This window comes from Hemicordylus capensis, chromosome 1 (assembly GCF_027244095.1).
Source record: "Hemicordylus capensis ecotype Gifberg chromosome 1, rHemCap1.1.pri, whole genome shotgun sequence".
Lineage (NCBI taxonomy): Eukaryota > Metazoa > Chordata > Lepidosauria > Squamata > Cordylidae > Hemicordylus > Hemicordylus capensis.
The window spans coordinates 343,813,978-343,837,532 of record NC_069657.1 but is presented as its reverse complement, the minus strand read 5'-3'; the positions used below and the strand labels follow the sequence as shown (position 1 = coordinate 343,837,532).

Here is a 23,555-nt window from a genome sequence, read left to right as displayed (position 1 = left end):
AAGGCTTGACTTATCTCGCTTTGCATGTAATGCGTCTGTCTCATATATCAGTTTCACCTTTTAATTTGCATTACTGAAATTAATGGACTTTTGCACGATATTCTAATTTTCCGAGTTTCACCTGTATATAGCACTCTAAACAATTTTTCCCCTTGGTACTGACAAGCTGGTATTCATTTTTTACTCCTGCTGATTGGATTTTTATTGGTTTGCCTTGACTACAGTTTTATACACGAAAATGAATCCCCAGATCAGTAAACTAACAATGCCACTCCACATGAACTTTACAGATATAGAAGTCCTATCAAGATGTTGTCCTCAAATGACCTAAAAAGGTAATAAAATGGCATTTGGCGAAACAACAGAGACTCTAAAGAATAGAGGAGTTTAAATCTTGTCTGTCCAGACAAAATACAATAATTTACACTGAAATGTTTCATTCCTCTCCCTCCTTTGAAAAACAATGCTTTGAAAAACAATGCTAAGACAGAATGTACTGGAAACCCTTGTTCATATTTTACATCTTTGATTAAAAAGTTTTAAGCTGTCACTCATTCAGAAGACACTGACAGATACATTTCTTTGCCCTACATTTCTGGACTTGTGTTGCCTTTCTTCTTTTAAATCAAGGATCTCTGCCTGTAAGCTTGAGCAGCTATAGAGATTTGCTGAAGAGCAGTAAGATAGATTCCAGAGCAGACTGAGTAATACTCAAAGTGAAAGCAAAGCGGCATGCATGTGAATGTTTTTAGAGTATTAGGTCTGGAGTGAAATATTAGACCAGGTTACCACCAAGCAGAGTTTGATCATCAAATCAACAGACTGCTCAGCATAAATTTACAAATATCAGCGGAATTTGGTACTGCACTCCTTTACATCTCAGATATAAACAAGTTCAACTGGATTTAATACAACTTGCATCCACAGCTTCAACACAATATAACAGGAGCAGGGAATTTTAAGTTTCCTTTACTTCAGTCTCAGAAGGCAATTATTTTTGCTTTTGTTTGATGGCACCTCAAATAAAACAATTTAATAATAAATGATGATGATGATGGATGCCCCCACAACAAACTATACTTAGAAAATTTTAATTAAATATACAAAAGGAAGAATAAAATGAAACAAAAAAGCTCCCTTAAATCACTGCCGTCTAGGGTCCATCAGTACAAGTAAGTATTTTGGCTTCCTGCTTTGACATTTATGTCTGTTTTACAACACTTATAAAATCAGTTTAAATGCCTAACTAGTAGCAGGACCAGAGGAAAGTGAGTGCTTTAACACCTAGTCTGGTATGGCAAACATGCTAAGTCTGTAGTCGAAAAACCAGTAACAGATCTGACAACGCTATTCTGCATGAAAGCCCATCAAAACAATTACCTCAAATTCTTTCACCTTTTCCATGGTTATCAGGTGTCTCGATGTATGGCTGGAAAGCGTCTGCTCACAGTTGCTAATAAGTTTCAGACATGGGTGCCGGGGTATAATCTCTTCTGTGTATCTGGAAGAAATAAACAGTCAAAGGGCTACAAGAGCTTATGAACTGTAATATGTGAATCTGAAACAGAACAGCCAGAGGGGATGATTCAAACTGAATTAGACTATACACTTCCACATGGTTCATAGCCTTATTAAATTTCCCAGAAACAATGCGTGCTAATTGCTTTCAGAATCCATAGCCACATGTGCAACACAAAGAGTGAACAAGATAAAAAGATGTGGAGCAGGTGAAAGTTTGGCTGTGTGTGGAAGAAGTATGTATTGAGCAAGTTTCTGTGGCATGTCGGCACCCAAGTCATTTTAAAAAATTATGAAAAGCTGCCTGCCAACAAGGCTTCAAATAAGAGCTGTCCTTTATAAAATGTTTATAAAAAGGAGTATATTGCTGTTTTTTATCCCTGAATCTAGCAATATACTCCTGGCCATCCTGAGCTCCTCAGAGGAAGGGCAAGACACAAATGCAATCAATATATACCTCCCAGTTTTGTAGATTCTTTACTGATAAACCCAGCTGATAAATTATTTTACATGCAAATAAATCTACAGCAGCATTTAAATTCCTTGGTAATCACTGAAATAACTTTATGAGGTGCTAGTACAGTAACATGCAGTGCAGAGAGGATATTTTTGTCATACTTCTAATGAACAAAGGAAGACAATGTTCTAGTGTTGTCAGCAAAGGAAAAAGAATAAGCCCATTCATATCACTTCTTGCCATTTTTTAGCACTTATATTCCCACAATCACAAATTAAGCACAAATAAGGCTAATGGATTCCATTGGAACCTACCTCCACGTAAGCATACTTAAGACTGGACTTCTGGCATTCAAAGTTATTTTAAAGATTTCATGCTGTTCTCTCTCCCTATACTAAAATTTGTGGACTACTGCTCTACTAGATTGAGGCAAGTTCTCCTAAACCTTCATCCCCAGAAGGCTGCAGTTGTTGTACTCCACATTCCTCACACTCAAGACATTCACATTTTAAAATGCATACATACTCTGGTTTGTACACAGGAAGCCAGTAGACCAGCCTTCCTCCAACCACTAGGTATTCAGCCGCAAATGTTAACAGGTCAAAAAGGATGTCACTCAGATGATAATTTGAAGAAATTGAGATGTGGTTTTCTGTGCTAAGGAACATTTTAAAAAATTAGTTGGTAATGGCAACAATATTATTTGTATTTACTTAAACAAGATGTACTGATTTCACACTAGGGAGAAAATAGTGTTCATTATTAGTTTGCTACATTTTTCTTTCCACCCAGAAGAACACTTAAATATTCCTGAGTCATACCTATTTGTGTAGGAAAATGAATGCCAGGAAGTCTAATGCTGGCAACAGAGGGATAAAAGCTTCATCAGAAATGCAGAAATTGATAGAACAGACAGTTGTTACTGCATATAAAAACAAGAAAGGATCTGGAAAAATAAAAAGTAAGCGATTCAGTCTGGTTATATCTAGGTGAGGAAGGGGTCTGTGCATTTTGAAAACTGGTCTTCTAATTTAAAAAGGGTATTATACATTGGCTTATGTAGAGAAATGACAACATAATACCAATTTGTGCAAGTTCTAATTTTTTACTGTCAAAGATGTAAAGCAACTCCCAACCATACTGGAATGCAGACTTTTATGTCCAATATAGAACTGGGCCTTATCAAAATCTGGCAGCAGACATTGTCCTCAGAACATGATAATTTTAATTCCAAATTCTCAAAGCCAAATATCACAATGCTGCTGTATGATGCAAAGATTTAAAAGAAAGTGTCCAACTAACTTTGCTCCATGCCCTTTCCTACCCACTACAGTTCTCTACCCACTACATGTCATAACATCAAAATGCACACCAGGTGAAAGAATCTGATACTAAAATTACTGGCCCGCTATTTCCCATTTGAGAGCCACATAGTAGTCAACGTCCTAATCCCAGACACTGTGAAAAAAGCATGATGCACTGACAAAGTGGTTGCTACACATACGGTATATAATTAAAAACAGCCCTGTCAGATTTGTCATTGGTTTGGCAGAAGGCTAGAATGTTTAACAAATGCAAAAATGCTTCTAAACCACAGCTGGCTTTCCATTCAGACATCTGCTTTCTCAACCAAGGCTTACCTACCCTCTTGCAGTCACTTTTGCCATTTCCTTCTGTGAGCCAGTTCTTCTGGTGGCTTCTCGTATGCCATATGGAGCTACACAGAACCAATACATTAGGTAGTTATTCATGTATTCCCTCCTCAAGCAGTCTCATTAAATGTATAGCAGAAGGCTGACAGGATTATTTTTTGTTGGATTATATATGAGAGATCTTACAAACTTTATATGCCAGTTAATTATTGTTCACCATGTTGTACCCATAAAGACATAACTGAAAACTTTCTCCCGTATCAGTTTCATCAAACTTATTTCCGTGCAAACTTTCATTTGATTGCACGGTTTTTGGATGCCATTTTTGGATGCCATAAAAGTGTGTTTTAATTGTGTTTTAATAGTTTTAGAATTTTAAATTTTAATCTTTTTATTGGTTTTTATTGTCTTGTAAACCGCCCAGAGAACTCAAATTTTGGGCGGTATTAAAATGTGATAGATAGATGAATGAATGAATGAATCGGAATGATTAAGCTTTGTCAAAACTACTGCCTGTAGAAACCAAAAGTAGAACCAGCCAGTCAAGTAAATAGACCCTCCACCAGTTACAATGTAACTGCCTTGGTTTTCAAAAACCTCACTCTCCCTCACAAAAATTGCTGAGCAGCATCCAGACTAACACTGCCCTCAAGTTAGAATGGTGCCCAAATTAAAGAATTTCTTCCATTCCTCGCTTCCCTCTGCTTCCTCCAATGCCCCCTGCCTGCCAAAAAAATCTATCTTCAAGGATATATATCAGGGGCAGCAGAGGGCAGGGGGGTTATGGGGAAAATCAATACAGGCAACATTCTAACACAAGGACAGTGTTAGTTTGGATGCTCCTCACTATGACCAATACCATAAGTATATAAGATAACATATACTATATAACCATAACTATATAATAGAACCATACTTTCATAACTGCTGCGGAGTCAAAGGAAAGATATCAAAGGTTGGATTCTGCTGCTTTGTAAGAGTTTTGTAAGAAATCTCAATAAACATCTGCAGCAAACATAAGGCTGTTTGTACATAAGCAAATTAAGCCTTTGTATGCAAACCTTACTTGCATACAGAGTGGTACATCAAGTCCAGGGAATGACCAATATGAGATGGAATTCTTCCATTTTGTTTATTTCTATGCAAACTGCTTTGGGAGCTTTTGTTGAAAAGCGGTATATAAATATTTATCGTATTCATTTTCTAGATGTTCTATACATGGATAAATAGTGTCTACTGAAAAGAGACAGAACCTTTAAAATCTTTAATACTGCACCTGCAACTTAATTTTATTTATTTATACGTTTATATTTGGCTCTTCCTTGGAGGAAAATTTATTAATTTTATTTATATAATAAGCTCCAAGGAGCCCAGAGGTTACATGGTTATCTTCACAAAAACCCAGTGAAGTAGGTTGGGCTGAGATATAAGTGACTGGCCCACAATCACCCCGTAAGTTTCATGGCTGAATGGGGATTTTAACAATGGCCTTCCTAGTCCTAGATCAACATCATGTTGGCTCTTGTGTTAATGTGTTCAAATTAAAGGCCCAAGTATTTTCAATTGGGAAGTGTTCCAGTAAGCAAAAGCAGGATCACTACGCGTTTCAACTGTGAAAGCAGTTGTGGAGCCGTGTGGAGAGCTGAGGAGAGTTTGGTGGGGAGAGTGAGCTTGGCCTGCTCTCCCCACACATGAGCACTCCACCCTCCCTGGGTGGCTGGATCGACCACCCACACGATTACCGACTCAGTCACGGAGCTGGTTGGGATGGCGGGGATTGGGGGCTGCCCGGCCCCTGGAAGTCCCAGCATGCCTCACACAAGTGCGCAGGGCATTCTGGGCGGACCCCGACACTGGGAGGCTTGTTGTAGCATCCTGGTCGGGGGTCTATTCGTGTGTCGCCACGGTGGCACACAATCACCAAAACAGGGGGAGCGAAGCACTTGCTCTACTAACCTCATTTTAGGGGAGCGGCATTTAGGCAGACTAGCCACCACTGAACCACCAGGCTCGCCTGCGAGCCCAGTAGTTCTTACGACCGCTGGACAGCAGGCTGGGCTCCCTTAGCCCGCTTTCCAGCGGTTGTGAGAATAGCCTCTATGAGTTTCAAAACTGGTTTTAAAATGTTTCAGACCTGTCTTCCAAATGCATATGGCATCATCCCAGAAAAATGAAGAAAGTTTCCAAAAAGGTGTAGGAGGCAACAAAATACCAACTCGAAAGAATGCACATTCTCAAAAGAAACAAATAATTAATTAAGTGGCTCGTTATAGCTCATTAAGAATTTAGATCTACTGTGTACTTACAGAGGTGGCTGAAATGTAGACCACCATGCTCCTTAATGAAGACACTTACCATGCCTGTCATCCTCAGAATGGAGATTCTGAATGACAACATCAGATACACGAGGAAGATAACTAGGACCACATTTATATCCATTAGGGCTGCAGGTGCAGTTAGGGGAAGACTGAAATATGCTGACTCACACTAAAACATTATTTATGCCACTAGTAGTCTCAAGTTACTGGCAACTGCCCTCTGCAAGATGAGATTTTACATCAATAAAAGCTATGACAGCATGGACCGTGGGCCTGCTAGCCAGCTAGTCCTCGCAACGTCAGCACATTTCCCCGCCTAGATGTCCTTGCTCTAATGTGCACTCTATGACAAGCTTGTAAATGTTTCCATTACTGCCCTCATTACAGACGGCATTTATGAACAATACATATTTTAGGTTACGCATCAACTTACGGTCTGTGATTATTGCATCAAGCTGCACCCCTTTCCTCCATACGGGTTTTGATGCGTCAGAAACTAATACATCAAGGTAGTACTTCTCTAAACCATACTGGCGAAGATTAGCTCTGATATTTTCATCAGGTCCTCTCCACTTTTGGTTCTTCCTGCTAGCTTTGCCTTGGTTGGGATGAGTATAGAAGACCAAATCAATTGCATGCCTTATGCGTGCTCATTCAGTATTATTCATTTTAGATCCCTCTTATATAAACAATCCCTGGCAAATGCAGCTATTTTAAGTCACACAAGTACAGCTTTTTAAATTATACAAGCATATCCCTTGAACACCAATAACCCGACACTGTCTATAATTAATACACGATACTTAAAGTTGTGGGGGGAAAGAAGTACTTTCAGTATTCTTTGTTTCAATCAGATCCAATTAAAAAATTACAGCTGCAGTTATACTCAGGGTTGCTTTGAACTTAAAGCAGTGACAGAAGGAAGCGTGACTCATGTTTCATCATTGCATGGTGCACAGGAAGTGTGTGAAGAGGGAACTTGCTCATCCTCCATCTGGTGTTTTGTGTGAATTCTACATACATCTGATGTTTATGTGTTTTTCCGCATGTCCTGGTGGGAGTAGTAGTAGCCATAAATAGGTTCTCAGACACACCTAATTTTCTCTGGATTGTATTTTGGTACTGCCAATGCAGCAGGCTTAAAAAAAAAACAACCCCACACCCAGTTCTCTAAAAATGATTAAAAGGGGTTGCCAAATCAAACGATTTCAGGGCTGCTCAATAACTTAGGCAGGCCTAGTGTGATGTCTGACGCAGATTCACAATTTCACCTTAAATGTATGTGTAAATAGTTTACTGAAACTCCAAAAAAAGGTTCACTTTTGATTCAAAAAAATAGTGGTTCTCAACTGAGTCATCTGGAATAGTCCTGCTCTGCTGTTTCTCCTCTGCATTGAGTCTGCTGGTTACTTATGGCTCAGTGGCTAGGATAGTGCAGGGAGATCTGTGGCAAGGCTGGAGAGTCCTGGCTCTGGCCAAACATGGAGAAGATGACTTCTGACTATTTTCTTGGCTGCTTCAGTACACAATACAATAGCTATTATATTCTAAATAATCACATGTTCACTGTTCAGTACTGAAAAGAACTTACCCAGTCCATGTACTGTGCTATAATCTATATCTGTCCCAAATACATATGCTCCAAAGTGCGCTGAAGCTATAAGAAGCCCACCTGCGAGGCAAAGAAAGGGTACAAATCATACAGGCTGGCTGCAACTATTTGGGAATACAACAACAAGAAGCATTTGATACATATACACTACACTGGTGAAACAAAGGGGCTTTCTTTCTCATACACACACACGCATACATACATACTAAAGAAAAAAAACCAGAGCAGAGATCTGAATACTGAAAAACATAGATGTGTGCCAGTCTGGATAAAGGGGGAAAATGCCATCAGGGCAGCCATTTCCCCTTTCTATTTCTATTTGCTAGCGATTAATTGTGTCAAGATATGTCAAACATTCACAAAACCTTTTTCGTCCCCCACTATAGTGTCTTCGACATGTTCTCTTTTTCATGAAAAATCATTTTAAGATGAGGAAAGCTGGCACAAAACAGTGACAAGACACTTTAGGAGAGGCAGTATTAGCACATTCAGATTTACATTAGTAGGAAGATTGGTGGGGTAGAGCTGGTAGACCTGGCCACATGCCCCTCTACTGCACAGGCTGTGCTTGCCTGCCGTCTAAACGTTAAATGCTATAAACCCTCAGAAACTGTGAGCTATTCTTTGAGGAACAAACTAATATAGCCGAGTTCTTCATTGTAAGCCTGGGGGGCAGTGGCAGCCCCCATCAACCCCAAGTGCAGCGGCCCATCTACGTGTTTATTGGGCCCGTGTGAAGCTTCAGCCAAAGCCGAATACTCTGCACGGTCTCCACGGTACCATTCGGAGGCAGCCATTCTCATTGTGCAGTGCTGCACTTTGTCCAGTGCCAAGGCAAACTGAGCCTTCTTGAGCCCCTGCACCATCTTGGAAAGTATGCAGAGAGCTGGGAAGTGTAGCCCTTCCCAGAGCTTTCCCTACAGAGCTCTTAAGAGAGAGCTCCATCTCTTTTAAAGTTTACACCCATTACAAATATCACTACAGGAGGCTCTCCCACCAAGGAGAGGTGGGGAAACAAAAATCCTATACAACAAGACAGAACTGAAAACACCCCCCCCCCCACACACACACTCTCACTCACACACTCTTAGGGAATAATTCAGACAAGGTGGACCACTTCTAACTTTCACCAACTTAAGCAGCAGAGTGAAGTATTGTTGAAATATTACTACTGCTCACGTAAATGGGGTAAAAGCTCCCTCTACTGGCATATCTCAAAATGTACACAGAAGGAAAAATATATGCTGAGTTTTGTACACTGGAACTTTGCCTTTTTCTAAATCATCCTTCCAAGTACTCTACCTTTGTTTACAAGGTAAATGGAGTTTTGAGAACGCGTTTAATTCCCACCACCAGTGAACAATTTAGGAACACACAAAAGCATCATTCTTTTGTTTGATAACCTAATCCTGTCTATTTGGTTTTTCTAGCATAACCATGCTTGCAAAGCCATTTCTAAATGTTCTTCTGGCTGTTGACCCACTCCCCACCCCATTTTGAAAAAGACAATAGGGGGAAATTGTGGACTATAATTCATAAAATAATTTAAAATTTAGAAATGACATCAAGACTGAAGCAGTTGCTATAGTTCTACAGTACTTCATTCTCCAGAGTGTGCAGACGGAAAAGCTTCCATTTTCCTCTCAGCACCTGAACTGTCACAGAAACTAAATGAGGAAAAGCTGAAAGTTTCTTGGTAGTTGCAAATGGCCAAGCAGTTTAAGATGTATTTGTTATTAAGGCACATCACTTCTAATTGTAGAGACCAGTGTTATCACAGATAAAGTGGACTATAGTTTGAAGGATGGACTACAGTCAAGACAGGGCAAAGTGGAGGGTTAACAACCACAAGAACATTTAAAACTACATTCAACAAAATGGCCTTGTGGAGCAATCAAAACATTCTGTTTATCAGAAGCTCTGATAAGCAGGTCCATTAAATACCAGTACCAAGAAACAAGGTATAATCAACTTTGACAATTAGGAACTTTGTATGAATCACATTTGGACATGTAAAATATGGGTGAAATTGTAACAAAAGCAACTTCTAGGTTTTGTTTAGGCTTTTTTAATAGGTTGGTGAACACTACCAGTAAAGACAGAATGAGAATCTGGCAAGACAGCTGAACAGATACACATTTCATGGAGTAACATGAAACACAGAAAAACAAGATGAACACTTTTTTTTCCATCTTTACTCTGAAAGGAAAAAAAGGTACCTGTTCCCACAAATGGATCAAACACAATATCATTTGGTTTTACTCTCCCGTGGTTTGCCATGATAAAAGCCAAGCAGGCATCCATACTTGTGTTGCCAATAAAATGTCTCCTTTTTACACTGTAAGACTCAATAAGGTCCCTTTGTCCATTGGCAATCTGTGGAATATATTGGGAGAGGTCACAGAACAAGAGTAACTTATTTTAGTTACGAAGCACTATAAAACAGAGCAATGAGGAGTTCCATTGGGGAAAGTACTACCTCGGTTTTTGCTTCCTTTGGAGAGTGGTCACTGGAAGCTTCAATGTCTTTGTAATACAGAACATGGTTTATTTGCAAACACACAAGTTGAATATTAGGTGGTATTGAACAGCAGTGCACCCCTACAAGTCACAAACAGATTACATCATATTCCCAGAGAGAAAGATGCCTGCTAAGATGCCTTCCATCAGCTTTCAGATTTGTCTTTCTCAGCCTTTCCATTCTGTCTCCCTCAGAAACTGCTTGTCTGCCATTTCTTTACGCTAACCATACACATTTTCTGCTGGATGGGAATGAGTCACCTTTCCCCCTCCACATTCCAGAATATTCCAAAGTCATCTCTCAAACATTACCTCACTTTAAAAACATGGTTTGGTCTTTCTCTCAGTCATTAACATTCCTTTGTTAGATCCCAGGCACTCTGACTAGGCATTGGCTTAGGGCAAAATCATAGTGAGAAGTCATGCACAATAACCAGAATGAAAACTTGTAACAATACTAAGCTAATTGTGCTTCAACACATTTTTATTCGAAAGAGAACGAGGTATGACAGGTCAAAATACTGAGCATTTAAAATAAGCAGCACTCTAAAATGATTTCTAGACCAAAGTATTCTGCAATGCAGGAGTGGCTGACTTCAATCTTGTATTTATTTTGGCTTTTTAAATTTTTTACTATAACACTCACTGTCAATCAAGAAGTCTAACATTTACAAAGAATGCTATTTATGATTTTTTTTTTAAATAGTTAGGGCATAACTGATCTGTGTTAAGTGATCCAGAGCATGAACTCTTGCTTAAGAGCATAAGAAGGTGTCTTACAGCATCCGACCAAACTGCATCTACTTTAACATGTTTTGCAAGAATATGATTAGGAGGTCCATTGCTTCTGCCCACCTCAGTTAGTACCACCTTTGCTATATAATAGCTTTGTGCTAGAAACAGGAAGAGAGGATTGGATCTACAGAAATGTAGAATAAACCTGAAATGTAGGATAAGGCAGCAGACTTTTTTTCTTTCCTAAAAATGACAGCAAGCAAGCAAATAAATAAATCAACAAGAAAACAAGGTGGGGAAAGACTAGGTATGTTAGTTAGGGCTAGTCTTTTCTAAGGTTTGATTTCTGGCTGGCTAGGGGTTTGTTTTTGACAGGGCAGTTTCATTTTCAGTTGTGCCTAGAGAGACAGTGGGTGGCGATTAGATGCAGGTGAGTCACACAGCTTGTGGGAGGGGCCACATTTCTGAGGTGGCTCAGTTTGGAAGCAGCTCTTGAGAAGACAAGGCTCAGACCAGGGAAGCTTTGTGAACAGGATTTTGCATACAGATACAGAACCATTTCTCTCAACCAATGAGAAGTCATGAGTATGCGCTTGGTGCAAAGAGCTCCCAGCTCTCAGGGAAGACGTTCGTTCCCTCAGAGCTAAGGTGGCTGAACTGGAGAAGCTCAGGGAGGCAGAGAAGTATGTGGATGAGATTGTCAAGGATGTGATAGAGACATCCCACTCCCAGGCTGACAGCTCCTATGCTGTCATGCAGCAGGAAGGTCCCAGGGAAGGAGGACATCAGTTTGAGGAAGAGAGGAAAGCTCCTTTAGAAGGGACTCCTTCCTTGGGTGGTGTGACCAAATCCTCTCACACAGAGGATACTCCTATAGGGGGTGAGGGCCTCCTTGTAGTGGGTGATTCGATCATTAGGGCATAGAGAGATTTCTTTATTTTTACATTTATATCCTACTTTTCCTCCAAGGAGACCAGAGCAGTATACATGAGTTCGTCTATCCTCACAACCACCCTGTGAGATAAGTGATTGGCCCAGAATAACCCAGTGAGTTTCATGGCTGAGTGGGGATTTGAACTGGAGTCTCCCCGATGCTTGTCCAATACTCTAACCACTTCACCACTGTGACCAGCGTGTCGACTGCACATTAACTTGCCTGCCTGGTGCAAAGGTTGCAGACCTCACAGATCACCTAGACGTGCTGTTAGGCAGTGCTGGGGAGGAGTCAGCTGTAGTTGTGCATGTCGGCACCAACGATTTTGGGAACTGCAGCTGGGAGGTCCTAGAATTTAGGCTGCTAGGTAGTATATTGAAGTCCAGGGCCCCCAGGATAGCGTTCTCTGAAGTGCTACCTGTTCCACATGCAGGGCCAGCAAGACAGGGGGAGCTGAGGGGAATCAACACGTGGATGAGACGGGGGTGCCGGGAGGAGGGGTTTAGATTTGTTAGGCACTGGGGTACATTTTGGGGCAAGCAAAGCCTGTACAAAAGGGACAGGCTCCACTTGAACCTCAATGGAACCAGACTGCTGGCACTTAAAATAAAAAAAATATTGCAGAGAAGTTTTTAAAATGGCACCTGGGGAATTGCTGACAGGAACTGGGTGGTATCTGGTTCAGCAAGCAAAATCTTGTAAGGTGTGAGGGTGCAAGCATTTCAGATAAATCAGCAGGGAACAGAGCAGAACCAGTAGAGCAGACGGAAACACATGACAGCTGGTCAAAAAGGACAAACGACAGTAAGGGACATGCCAGCGTCATACCAACGTCAGGTAAGAGACTCAGCGTATAGGTGTTTATATAACAATGCCAGAAGCATCCGAGTCAAGATGGGTGAGCTGAAATACTTGGCTGCTAATGAAAACATACATATAGTGGGCATAATGAAAACCTGGTGGAACAGTGAGAACCAGAGGGCCACTGTTATTCCTGAATACAAACTCTACAGGAAGACAGGGAGACGTGGATGGGAAATGGAGTAGCACTGTATATTAAAGAAGGGACAGAATCCAACAAGCTGAAAGCCTAGGAGGAGTGGAGCCCTCCACAGAATCATTATGGGTGACAATACGAGGACTGAAAGAAAGTGTGTTACTAGGGAAGTTCTATCACCCTCCGGATCAAAACACTGAGAGTGACCTAGAGTTGGAGAAGCAAATCAGAGAGGTGTCAAAGAGAGACAGAGCTGTAATAATGAGTGACTTCAATTACCCTCAAATAGGCTGGGCAAATTCATGTGTGCATATTGACAGAGAAGCCAAATTTCTAGATATGTTAAATGACTGTGCCCTGGAACAGCTGGTCATGGAACCAACCACAGAGACGACAACCTTGGACTTAATCCTGAATGGTGCCCAGAACCTGGTGCGAGATATCAGAGTTGTAGAACCATTGGGGAACAGAGCCATAGTGTGATCCAATTCAGCTTATATGTGAGTAGTGCATTGCCAAGCAAGTCCAACACAGATGTGATGGACTTCAGCAGAGGAAACTTCTCAAAAATGAGGGAACAGGTAAAAAGCTGAAAGGGAAAGTCAGGAGGGTCAAACTCCAGAAAGCATGGAACTTATTTAAAACTACAGTACTAGAAGTTCAGTTGGGACGTATACCAAGGAGGAGGAAAGGTACCACCAAGTTCAGGAGGACACCAACATGGCTAACAAATAGAGTCAGGGAAGCTATAAAAGGAAAGAAGACTTCCTTCAGAAAATGGAAGTCCTGCCCAAATAAAGAGAACAGAAAGGAACATAATTCTGGCAAAAGAAATGGAAGGAGACAATAAGGGATGCAAAAAGGGAAGTTGAAGAGCATATAGCTAGAAGTAAGGGGAATAACAAAAATATCAGAAGCAGAAAACCTGCCAGGGAGGTGGTTGGATGATGAGGGCGTGAAAGGGATTATTAAGGAGAATAAGAAGATAGCAGAGAAGCTAAATGAGTTCTTTGCATCTGTCTTCATAGTGGAGGATACTGGCCATATACCCACTCCAGAACTGAGGTTCTCGGGCTTGGAGGATGAAGAACTGGGCCAATTTGAGGTGAGAAGGGAAGATGTTCTAAACTGTCTTGAAAAACTAAAAAATAAATTGCCAGGGCCAGCTGACATCCAAACAAGAGTTCTGAAGGAACTCAAATGTGAAATTGCTGATATCCTAGCAAAAAAATATGTAACTTGTCTGTACCAGAGGATTCGAAAGTAGCTAATGTAACTCCCATTTTCAAAAAGGGATCCGGGGGATCCGGGAAACTACAGGTCGGTTAGCTTAACATCTGTTCCAGACAAATTGATGGAAAGCGTGTTTAGGATAAAATTGTTAAACATATAAGAATAGGCTTTGCTGAAGGAGAACCAGCATGGCTTCTGCAAGGGCAAGTCTTGCCTCATTAACCTTTTGGAGTTATTTGAGAGTCTCCTGACAGGCATGTGGATATAGGTCATCCAGTTGACATAGTATACTTGGACTTTCAAAAAGCTTTTGACAAAGGTCCCCACCAAAGGCTACTGAGTAAACTTAGCAGTCATGGGATAAGTGGACTTGTAACTGGTTGAAGGATAGGAAACAGAGATGACACCAAACTATTTAGGGTAGTGAAATCCAAAACAAATTGTGAGGAGAGCCAAAAGGATCTCTCCTAACTGGGTGAGTTGGCAACAAAATGGCAAATGCAGTTCAATGTAAGCATGTGTAGTGATGTATACTGGAGCAAAAAACCCCAACTTCACATATACATTGATGGGGTCTGAGCTGTCAGTGACTGACCAGGAGAGAGATCTTGGGGTCGTGGTGGACAGCTCGTTGAAAGTGTCGACTCAGTGTGTGACAGCTGTGAAAAAGGCAAATTCCATGCTAGGGATAATCAGGAAGGGAAATGAAAATAAAAATGCTCGTATTATAATGCTCTTATACAAATCTATGATGTGGCCACATTATGAGTACTGCATGTAGTTCTAGTCACCATATTTTAAGAAAAACATTGTAGAACTGGAAAAGGTGCAGAAGAGGGCAACCAAAAGGATCAGGGGCCTGGAGCACCTTCCTTATGAGGCAAGGATAAAGCATCTGGGGCTTTTTAGTTTGGATAAGAGGTGACTACTGGGAATCTGATAGAGATGTACAAAATTATGACTGGAGCAGAGAGTGTGGACAGAGATAACTTTTCCTCCTCCTCTCACATCACTAGAACCAGGGGTCATTCCATGTCAGTGAAGATCGGGAAATTTAGCACCAACAAAAGGAAATACTTTTTCACAGAGCGCATAATTAATCTATGGAATTATCTGCCACAGGATGTGGTGATGGACAGTAACTTGGACAGCTTTAAAATGGGCTTAGAAAAATTCATGAAGCTCAAGTCTATCAATGGACTGTCTGTCTGTTGGCTATAGGCCACCTCTAGCTTCAGAGGCAATATGCCTTTAAATACCAGTTGCAGTGGATCAACAGCAAGAGAGAGGGCATGCCCTCATGTCTTGTCTGTGGGCTTCCCAGAGGCATCTGGTGGGCCACTGTGTGAAACAGCATAGGCCTTGGGCCTGATCCAGCAGGGCTGTTCTTATGTTAAAAGAGTGATCAATAAAATATATTAAGAAATGATATCTCCCACTGCCACGTTACCCTCAGTCATCAAACAGTCATCAAGCTTTTAATTAGATTTATGGTTTTAATTTTTTTAATGTTGGTTTAAATGATTTTGATGTTAATGATTTTATTGTTTAAAAGATTTTAACTATTTAATTGTTTTAGTTTTGATTTTAATTGTTTTTATTTTGATGTAAATCGCCCTGAGCCATTTCTGGAAGGACAGTATATAATTAAACTAAACTAAACTAAACTAAACTAAACTAAACTAAACTAATAACATGAAAAATACTGAAAAGGATATTTAGATATGAAGGTATGCAACTACTCACCCATCTTCCAAAATATATATCAAGAGGCTGTTCTGGAACATTGTTCGGATCCATTCCATAATCTTCCAGAAACCAAAATATGTGATCTGGTTTCTTTAAATTAACTTTTCCTTTAAATGGTAAAAATGCTAGGGACTATATAAGGAGTGGGGAGAGGGAGAAGAAACAACATATGGAAAAATAAATAAATAAATAAATAGAAAAATATATAGAAAAATATAGAAAATGGGTGCTAAATAGTCAATCAGAATACCTTCTAAACAATATTCAAGGATTATGATTTTATATATTTAACATCATTTATATGGTGCCTTTCCAAAATGTTACATAAGGTGTGTACACACTGAACACAAAACTTTAAAGTCCAATAATATCAAACCATACAACATATACATAGGTGCAAGCCAAGAAGGAAGCCTTCTACTGTACATACTTAACTAAAAAGCCATGGTGAGCAAAAAAGTATTAATGGGTGTGTGGGGTGGGGGCGTGGAATGAAGAGCGCTAATGGGCTTCCCTGCTGAGCCTATTCCATAACACAGGCACCATTACCTAGAATTCTAACAGGTCTAATTTCTGTTGGGACATGGAACAAGCAATAGCTCCCTGAGAGTTTAACATGGGATAATACATTGAGTCCAAGCTATGCAATCCTTAGAACCTTCAATTTGGCCTGGATGCATATATGTAGTCAGAACAGCTGCTCCAAACATGAGCAGTTTGGAGCATAACAGTCACATGCTATGTTGAACACGTGTACAGCAGTATACTTCCTATCTGTACCATGCACTTGAGAGACCTGTCCCAGGTTCACTTTTTCAAATGAATGCAGCTACAGTCATTCACACAAAAACACGTACCTGTGTACAGACATCTGCATACAGATGCAACATCTAAATAGGGAGATTCAACATAACGACTGAATCTCTCTACCTGATAACATCTAGGCCACAGCATTCTTCTCTGGCTCAGGTTTCCACACTATGTTCTAAGGCAGCACCACATAAACAGCATTGCCAAAATCTAGCCTACAAGTTGAAGGGAAAGGGTGATTGTGGCTAAATTCCGATCCTCAAAAGAAGGGATTAGCTGCCTTAGAGAGGGGACTCTTGGCAACCACTGTCATCTAGTCCAAGCTGTGTACACCAGCATCTGAATTCTATGCCAAGCAAAATCTATGTGCAGGTACGCACACAGTGGTTAGAAGTAAATGTGAATATACCAAAGCAGCCAAGAAGGGCTTAGTTTGATCCAGGGCTGGAATGCATTTGAGTTTGAGCCAGGCCTGGAATCCATTTCAGTCAGGATGTCAGCCATCTTTGAGGATGTACTGTGTAATATTAGCCCTCTTCGGACATTGTTTCTTCTATCGGAGCTCATGCTTATAGCTCCAAAAGCAAGTATGAAGTCCCACCCCAAAGCTGTCACTCACTGCCTCCTGTCAGGCACTAATGGTTATGCAGCTGTCTGTCTAAAGAGGAAGTAACCATGGTGGCCGTCGCTCCTGTGAGCGATCCAGGATGATCCACGTTGCAGCTCATGGAAGCACCGGCTATCACGTTTACTGCACTTCCCTTGACAGACTGTGAGTGCCCAGCAGGAGGTAGTGAGGGACAGCTCTGGGGTGGGACTTCCTACCCACTTTTGGAGCTATAAGTGTGAGCACTGATAGAAGAAACAACATCTGAAGAGGGATATTTTCTCATCACAACTTGCCTACACATTTGGATCAGAATGAAGAATTAAGAGGGCATAGAGCTGACTTACAGGCAGTTGCAGAGCACCTCTCATTTTATGCCAAGGGTAACTGCAGCCTACATCTACAACAGCATAAAGACAGATGGAAACTTGTCCAGTTGATAAGTAACTAACTCCAGATTCAATTCTGCAAGAACATGATGTGTGCCCAACCTTGTGTTACAATATTTATTCTGCAAAACGGAACACAAATTGGAGAAATTATTTTTAAATATGGAAGTCTACTTACATCTATCCTTTGAATCTTCTCTTCTTGTGTTAGTGTTGTGTTAAAAGCATGAACCTTTATTTTATACGTCAAGCCTGGCTTTAGATAGGGGGCCTAAAATAAAGCAATAAAGATTTGATTAGGAGATAGTGGAAACCTCTTGGGCTCAACTTTGGAACAAGCTGCAAAACAAACAACTTCTCTTATACAAACCATTTTCTCCTCTGGGTAGGTCTTCAGTGAAGAGTACAGCTCTTGTGCAGATTTTCCATGACCCCATAGTTCAAATATAGACCTGAAAGCGTCATAATTGTTAGGGTTCCATTAAGCAAGGGGGAAAAAAGAATCCCTAAATTTCTTTCCTAGTTCAGTTGGAAATCTTCAGATTCAAACTGTTTTAAAATGAACAATTTCAATGTGGAATTTATATATTTATTTTCATTATACACTTAGTGAAGATATAGTCAGTGACTACATGCACTAGAGCAGGGATTCTCAATGCTGGGTCCCCAGAGGTTATTGGACTTCAACTCCCATAATCCCCAACCAAAGGCCACTGGGGCTGGGGATTATGGGAGTTGAAGTCCAGTAACATCTGGGGACCCAATACTGAGAATCCCTGCACTAGAGAATAGTTCAGTGATAGACTACATGCTTTACAGACAGAAGATCCCAAGTTCAACCCCTGATGCTGTCAGTCAGAAGCATTTCAAGTAAGAGGGATGGGAGAGAAGAGAGGGGCTGGTAACAAGGCCTCAGACCTTGGAGAGCCACTATCAGAGTAAGGGATATGTATTAGATGGACCAATGGTCATTACTCCATTTAAGGCAGCTTCATATATTCAGAAGGCTAGTGCACTGTTAGCAACAGTTACCAACATTAGCCAAAGTTATATTTACAAAAAGGGAATAATTATTACATAATTTTACACTGAGTGTTTCAGTTATGGTATTTGTTCCAGAGATAGTAAAATAATTTACATCCCTGAAACAAATACCTTAACTGAAACACTCAGGAGCTCTTCTCATAATCAGTGAGATGAGCTCTGGGGCGGTCTGTGCGGAAGGTGGGTTTAACCTACCTTCCTCACAGACGATCTCCTCTCCTTCCCTGGGTGGGCAGATAGCCTGCCCAGATGAGCAGCAGCTCCCTCTGCAGCTCCAGGAGTCTGGGTGCTGGGACAAAATGCCACGTGTCGCCCAGGCCCCTGGAGCTCCAATAATGCTCCGCATGAGTGCATGGTGTATTATTGAGATCCCTCCCAGTGTGCCACCCACAGCTGACACACTATCAAAACAAGTTGTTCATGTAGAACTAATCCGCTTACTTTCCCTTCACTATCTCTACAGCTGGACTAAATTTGATTCAAATCGAGGTCCACAAGTTAAATCTCTTGGGCCTCAAATGTTCACACGTCCACCATCTTGGATTGGGGTGGATGAAATCATTACAAACTACACCACTGAGGTGTCCCTATGTGTCACTCACTACAACTGTACTAAATTTTGTTCAAATCAGACAGACAGTTCTCAAGTTAGTGCACTTGTGCCTCAAAAGTTCACACGTCTGCCATCTTGGATCAGAGTGGATGACATCATCACAAACTACACCACTGGAGCATCCCTATGTATCCATACAGCTGTAGCAAATTTGGTTCAAATCAGTTAGGTGGTTCACAAGCTAGCCCACTTGTGCCTCAAATGTTTATGCATCCACCATCTTGAACTGAGGTGGATGATGTCATCACAAAATATGCCACTGAGGTGTCCATGTGCGTCACTCACTACAACTGTACCACATTTGATTCAAATTGGTTAGGCAGTGTACTTGCGCCTCAAATTTTCATGCATCTGCGTGATCTCAGGATCATGGTGTATCACAGCATCACAAACTACACCATTGGAGCATGCCTATGTGTCCCTACAGCTGTAACAAAGTTGGTTCAAATGGGTTAAGTGGTTCACAAGTTAGCCCACTTGCACCTCAAAGATTTATGTGTCTGCCATCTTGAACAGGGTGGATGACATCATCACAAACTATACCATTTAGGTGACCCTGTGTGTCACCCACAACAACTGTACCTTATTTAGTTCAAATCAGTTAGACAGTCCACGAGTTAGCCCACTTGCGCCTCAAAAGTTTACATGTCCGCCATCTTGAATTGGGATGGATGACATCATCACGAACTATGCGGCTGAGATGTCCCTATGTGTCCCTACAGCTGTAGCAAATTTGGTTCAAATCAGTTAGGCAGTCCACAAGTTAGCCCACTTGTGCTTCAAATGTTTATGTGTCCACCATCTTGAACTAGGGTGGATGACATCATCACAAACTACACCATTGAGATGTCCTTGTGTGTCGCTCACTACAACTGTATCTAATTTGGTTCAAATTGGTTAGACAGTCAAGTAAGCCCACTTGCGCCTCAAACGTTCATGCGTCCGCCATTTTAAATTGGGGTGAATTACATCATCACAAACTATGGAACATCCCTATGTGTCCCTATAGCTGTAGCAAATTTGGTTCAAATCAGTCAAGTCAGTTCACAAGTTAGCCCACTTGCGCCTCAAGTTTTATGCATTTGCCATATTGAATTGGAATGGATGACATCATCACAAACTATGCCCTTGATGTGTCCCTATGTGTCCCTACAACTGTACCCGATTTAGTTCATATTGGTCCAGGCATTGTGAAGTTGATGGGCGGACACACACAAGGACACACGGAATGCCGGGTGATCTCATAAGCCAAATGGAAAGTAGGCTAAAAATGAAGTTAAGGGAGCCTCACTCCCTTAATCTCATTTTAGAGGGAAGCCTCTTAGGCGAGTTTGTGACCGTGTAGCCACCAGGATGAAGCCTGATCCTGGTGGTTCACGTGCGTGTGCAAAATCAGGCAGGGCTCCCCTAGCCCGGTTTTGCACGTGCGTGTGAATAGCCTCTCAGTGTAAAATTATGCAATAATTATTGCTGCTTTGAGATTTTTTTGGTAGGGGATAGGGACGTGAAAGCCTTTCATCTTAACATAGCTGGGACAATAAGAAGGATGATTTGATCAGAACAATGTTGGAGCCATCTCTTCACTTCTGTGACCAAGCAAATGTTAAGACGTATTCCTATATTAATATATTCTGTGCAATTTAAGATAAGGTATTAGCATTATAAATTGTTATAACAACATGTATTTCTTTATAGAAACATTTAAGAAAAGTGTTGCAAAAACAATATTTAAGTGAGACTTCCATACAAGTAACTATGGTAGAAGTATTGATGCTAAGCAACCCATATCCATTCAGCAGTACTTGTGCTAGGGGCTTGTACCAGAAGCTTGGAAACTAAAAGTTAAGACTAGGATTTCCTTGCATGGATGATCCACTTAACACGATATTCAAAGACACTGAAAACATCACCAGGGAGCAAGACTGAACAAAGTAGAGCCATTGAACCAAACAAATCTACCATGCATCTTTAGCCTTTGGAAAGTGGTCATTGCAGCAGCATAATAATCTCAATTGTATGCTATGGGGGCTAGCATTTCCCACTAAAACCAACAGGAAACTTTTGTGCCAGGGCTGAAGGGATAGTACAAGGCTTTGCTGGCATTAGCAAAGCCTTTAGGATGTATTGCAAAGATCCAGGAGTGACCACACCTCTGAAAAACCCTTTGCACAACTCTTCATGAAGCAAAGGGACTTTGCATAAGCTCTGGAACAGTAGCACCAGTAGCCAGTGTGGATTCAGCCCAGAGAGTAAAAGGGCCATGCCTCGAGAAAAAGAACATGGATAAACTTAGACAGAAGCTTAGTGCAAAGGCAGAAATGGGACTTCCTATTTTCTACAAGCACAACCCTTACTTTGCACACACTGTCCGCTTCATAAGTCCTCTAGCCATCTCTTCTGAAGGCATACTAAGAATCCAAAATGGAGACTGAAAAAATTAAAAAGGGGGGGGGGTTATTCCAATATAAGGCATAGTGAAAAACATCTGTTACAGTGCACTAAAGCATAAGAGGAAGGCAAACATAGTATAAGAATAAAGTCCAGTGAGAGGCAGGTGTATGGAAAAGGGCAACACTGATAGCTTAGTATGTTTGTCTGTAATTTCAGTTGTGAGGACAGGCTTGGATTGTTGTGATTGCACTGCGAGACCTCGTAATTCCATGTTCTCCCACGGGAGTTCTCTCTTGTTCATGTTTCTACTATTGGTGGTTGAGTTTCGCTGATCACCTCAAGCCTGAATCACAGAGGACGTACTGCAGAAGGTGACCCTAGGCTGAATTCTAGCCCTTGCTCAATGAAAAACCTCTTTTTTCCTACAACAAAAGCATACTAGAATTCTGTGACTCTTCAAGGGATAATTCTACCCAGACTTTACCACAAGATACACTGGCAGAACTTAGCAAGAGAAGAGACAGGGAAAATGTTCCTTTGCAAACACCGAAAGACGTATGCTCTACCCAGCAAAAGGAGTGGGAAAACAATAAAGGTAATAAGGGTAGTAGCTCCTCTAGAAGACATATGGTGTGTGAACAAATCCCTTGATGCACAAACTGAAATTAGAATGTACTTTGAAACCAAGCAACTGTGGGCTGGATGCCAAATCGTAAATCTACAGTTCCTGTATCATTTCTCATTTACGCAGATGGTCTAATAAAAACTATTTAGTAAACTCCAAAAATAAACTAATTCATTTAGAGATTCTTTTAAAGAAGAAGAATTAAATTTGCAAAAAGCTCCCAGAAAGAAGCAGAGCCCTTATATTATGTGAAGCAGAACAGGAACAGGTAAGCAGCAATGAAGCCCTAGTAAGCATCCATGGCAAAAGCTAAAGTTGGGGCACATTACACACAATGGAATGGGACTGAGTCTCATTCTGTGAACTATCTACTGTTTGTTGTATAATGCAGCCATGTCTACTCATGGTTTGGCTAATTTAAAAAAATGTTTTCCAGCAGATGGTACTATGCATTTTAGGGTCACAGTAAAAAGGATGGAAATAATGGGAAGGTAAGGAGGAACCTTTCTAAAAATGTTGGAAGCAGACACATAGGTAAATTCCAAGGGGCAACATCCAGACTCATGCTGCCCTCATGTTAGAATGTTTCATGTGCATAATGATCTTTTGACATTTCCCTCTATGGAGAGGAGAGCTGGTCTTGTGGTAGCAAGCATGACTTGTCCCCATAGCTAAGCAGGGTCTGCCCTGGTTGCATATGAATGGGAGACTTGATGTGTGAGCACTGTAAGATATTCCCCTCAGGGGATGAAGCCGCTCTGGGAAGAGCAGAAGGTTTCAAGTTCCCTCCCTGGCTTCTCCAAGATAGGGCTGAGAGAGATTCCTGCCTGCAACCTTGGAGAAGCCTCTGCCAGTCTGTGAAGACAATACTGAGCTAGATAGACCAATGGTCTGACTTAGTATATGGCAGATTTCTATGTTCCTGATGCCCTCCAAAATATATCCCCCACCCCAAAAGGGTAGGGGATCCTCAGGGAAAGGATACTACTGTAGGGCTCCTGTGTACGCATAATAGCTATAGTGATATGCACAGCAGGTTCAGAGGAGAGGAGTGATATGCACAGCAGGTTCAGAGGAGAGGAGTTTTTCTACAAGTGGGAAGCCCATCCCCACAATGTATTCACCCAGTTAAGGCTTTATCCTTGAACTCAATGGGATATACTTCCCAGCAACCATGCACAGGATAGGGCTGCAAGTGCAAAGTAAATCCTTTCGGTCTTGTCTAGCACAAGCTAGTGGGATGAGAACAGGATGTATGGTGCTTCCCTGATCAAGGTAGTGACTCTGCATACAGAACTGGATGGAGCTCTTTCTGAACCCCAACTCCTTTCTCAAGGTCATAAAACAAACA

At 41.2% G+C, this 23,555-nt stretch overlaps 1 protein-coding gene across 3 annotated transcripts in view; it reads right to left on the bottom strand.

Moving 5' to 3' along the window:
* TRMT11 (tRNA methyltransferase 11 homolog) overlaps positions 1-23,555 on the bottom strand; it is a 36,514-nt gene that overhangs the window by 10,130 nt on the left and 2,829 nt on the right. The window contains exons 3-12 of one of the 3 annotated variants that reach the window (XM_053285286.1): positions 21,543-21,616; positions 17,902-17,983; positions 17,710-17,802; positions 15,723-15,857; positions 9,777-9,933; positions 7,537-7,617; positions 6,379-6,543; positions 3,620-3,692; positions 2,501-2,632; positions 1,381-1,501 (exon numbers count right to left, since the gene is read on the bottom strand). In XM_053285286.1, coding sequence (XP_053141261.1) covers positions 1,381-1,501; positions 2,501-2,632; positions 3,620-3,692; positions 6,379-6,543; positions 7,537-7,617; positions 9,777-9,933; positions 15,723-15,857; positions 17,710-17,802; positions 17,902-17,983; positions 21,543-21,616 — 1,113 coding nt within the window. Of the gene's footprint in view, positions 1-1,380; positions 1,502-2,500; positions 2,633-3,619; positions 3,693-6,378; positions 6,544-7,536; positions 7,618-9,776; positions 9,934-15,722; positions 15,858-17,709; positions 17,803-17,901; positions 17,984-19,770; positions 19,801-21,542; positions 21,617-23,555 lie in introns of those variants that run through there. The other 2 variants (XM_053285291.1, XM_053285301.1) reach the window with 2 other exon arrangements.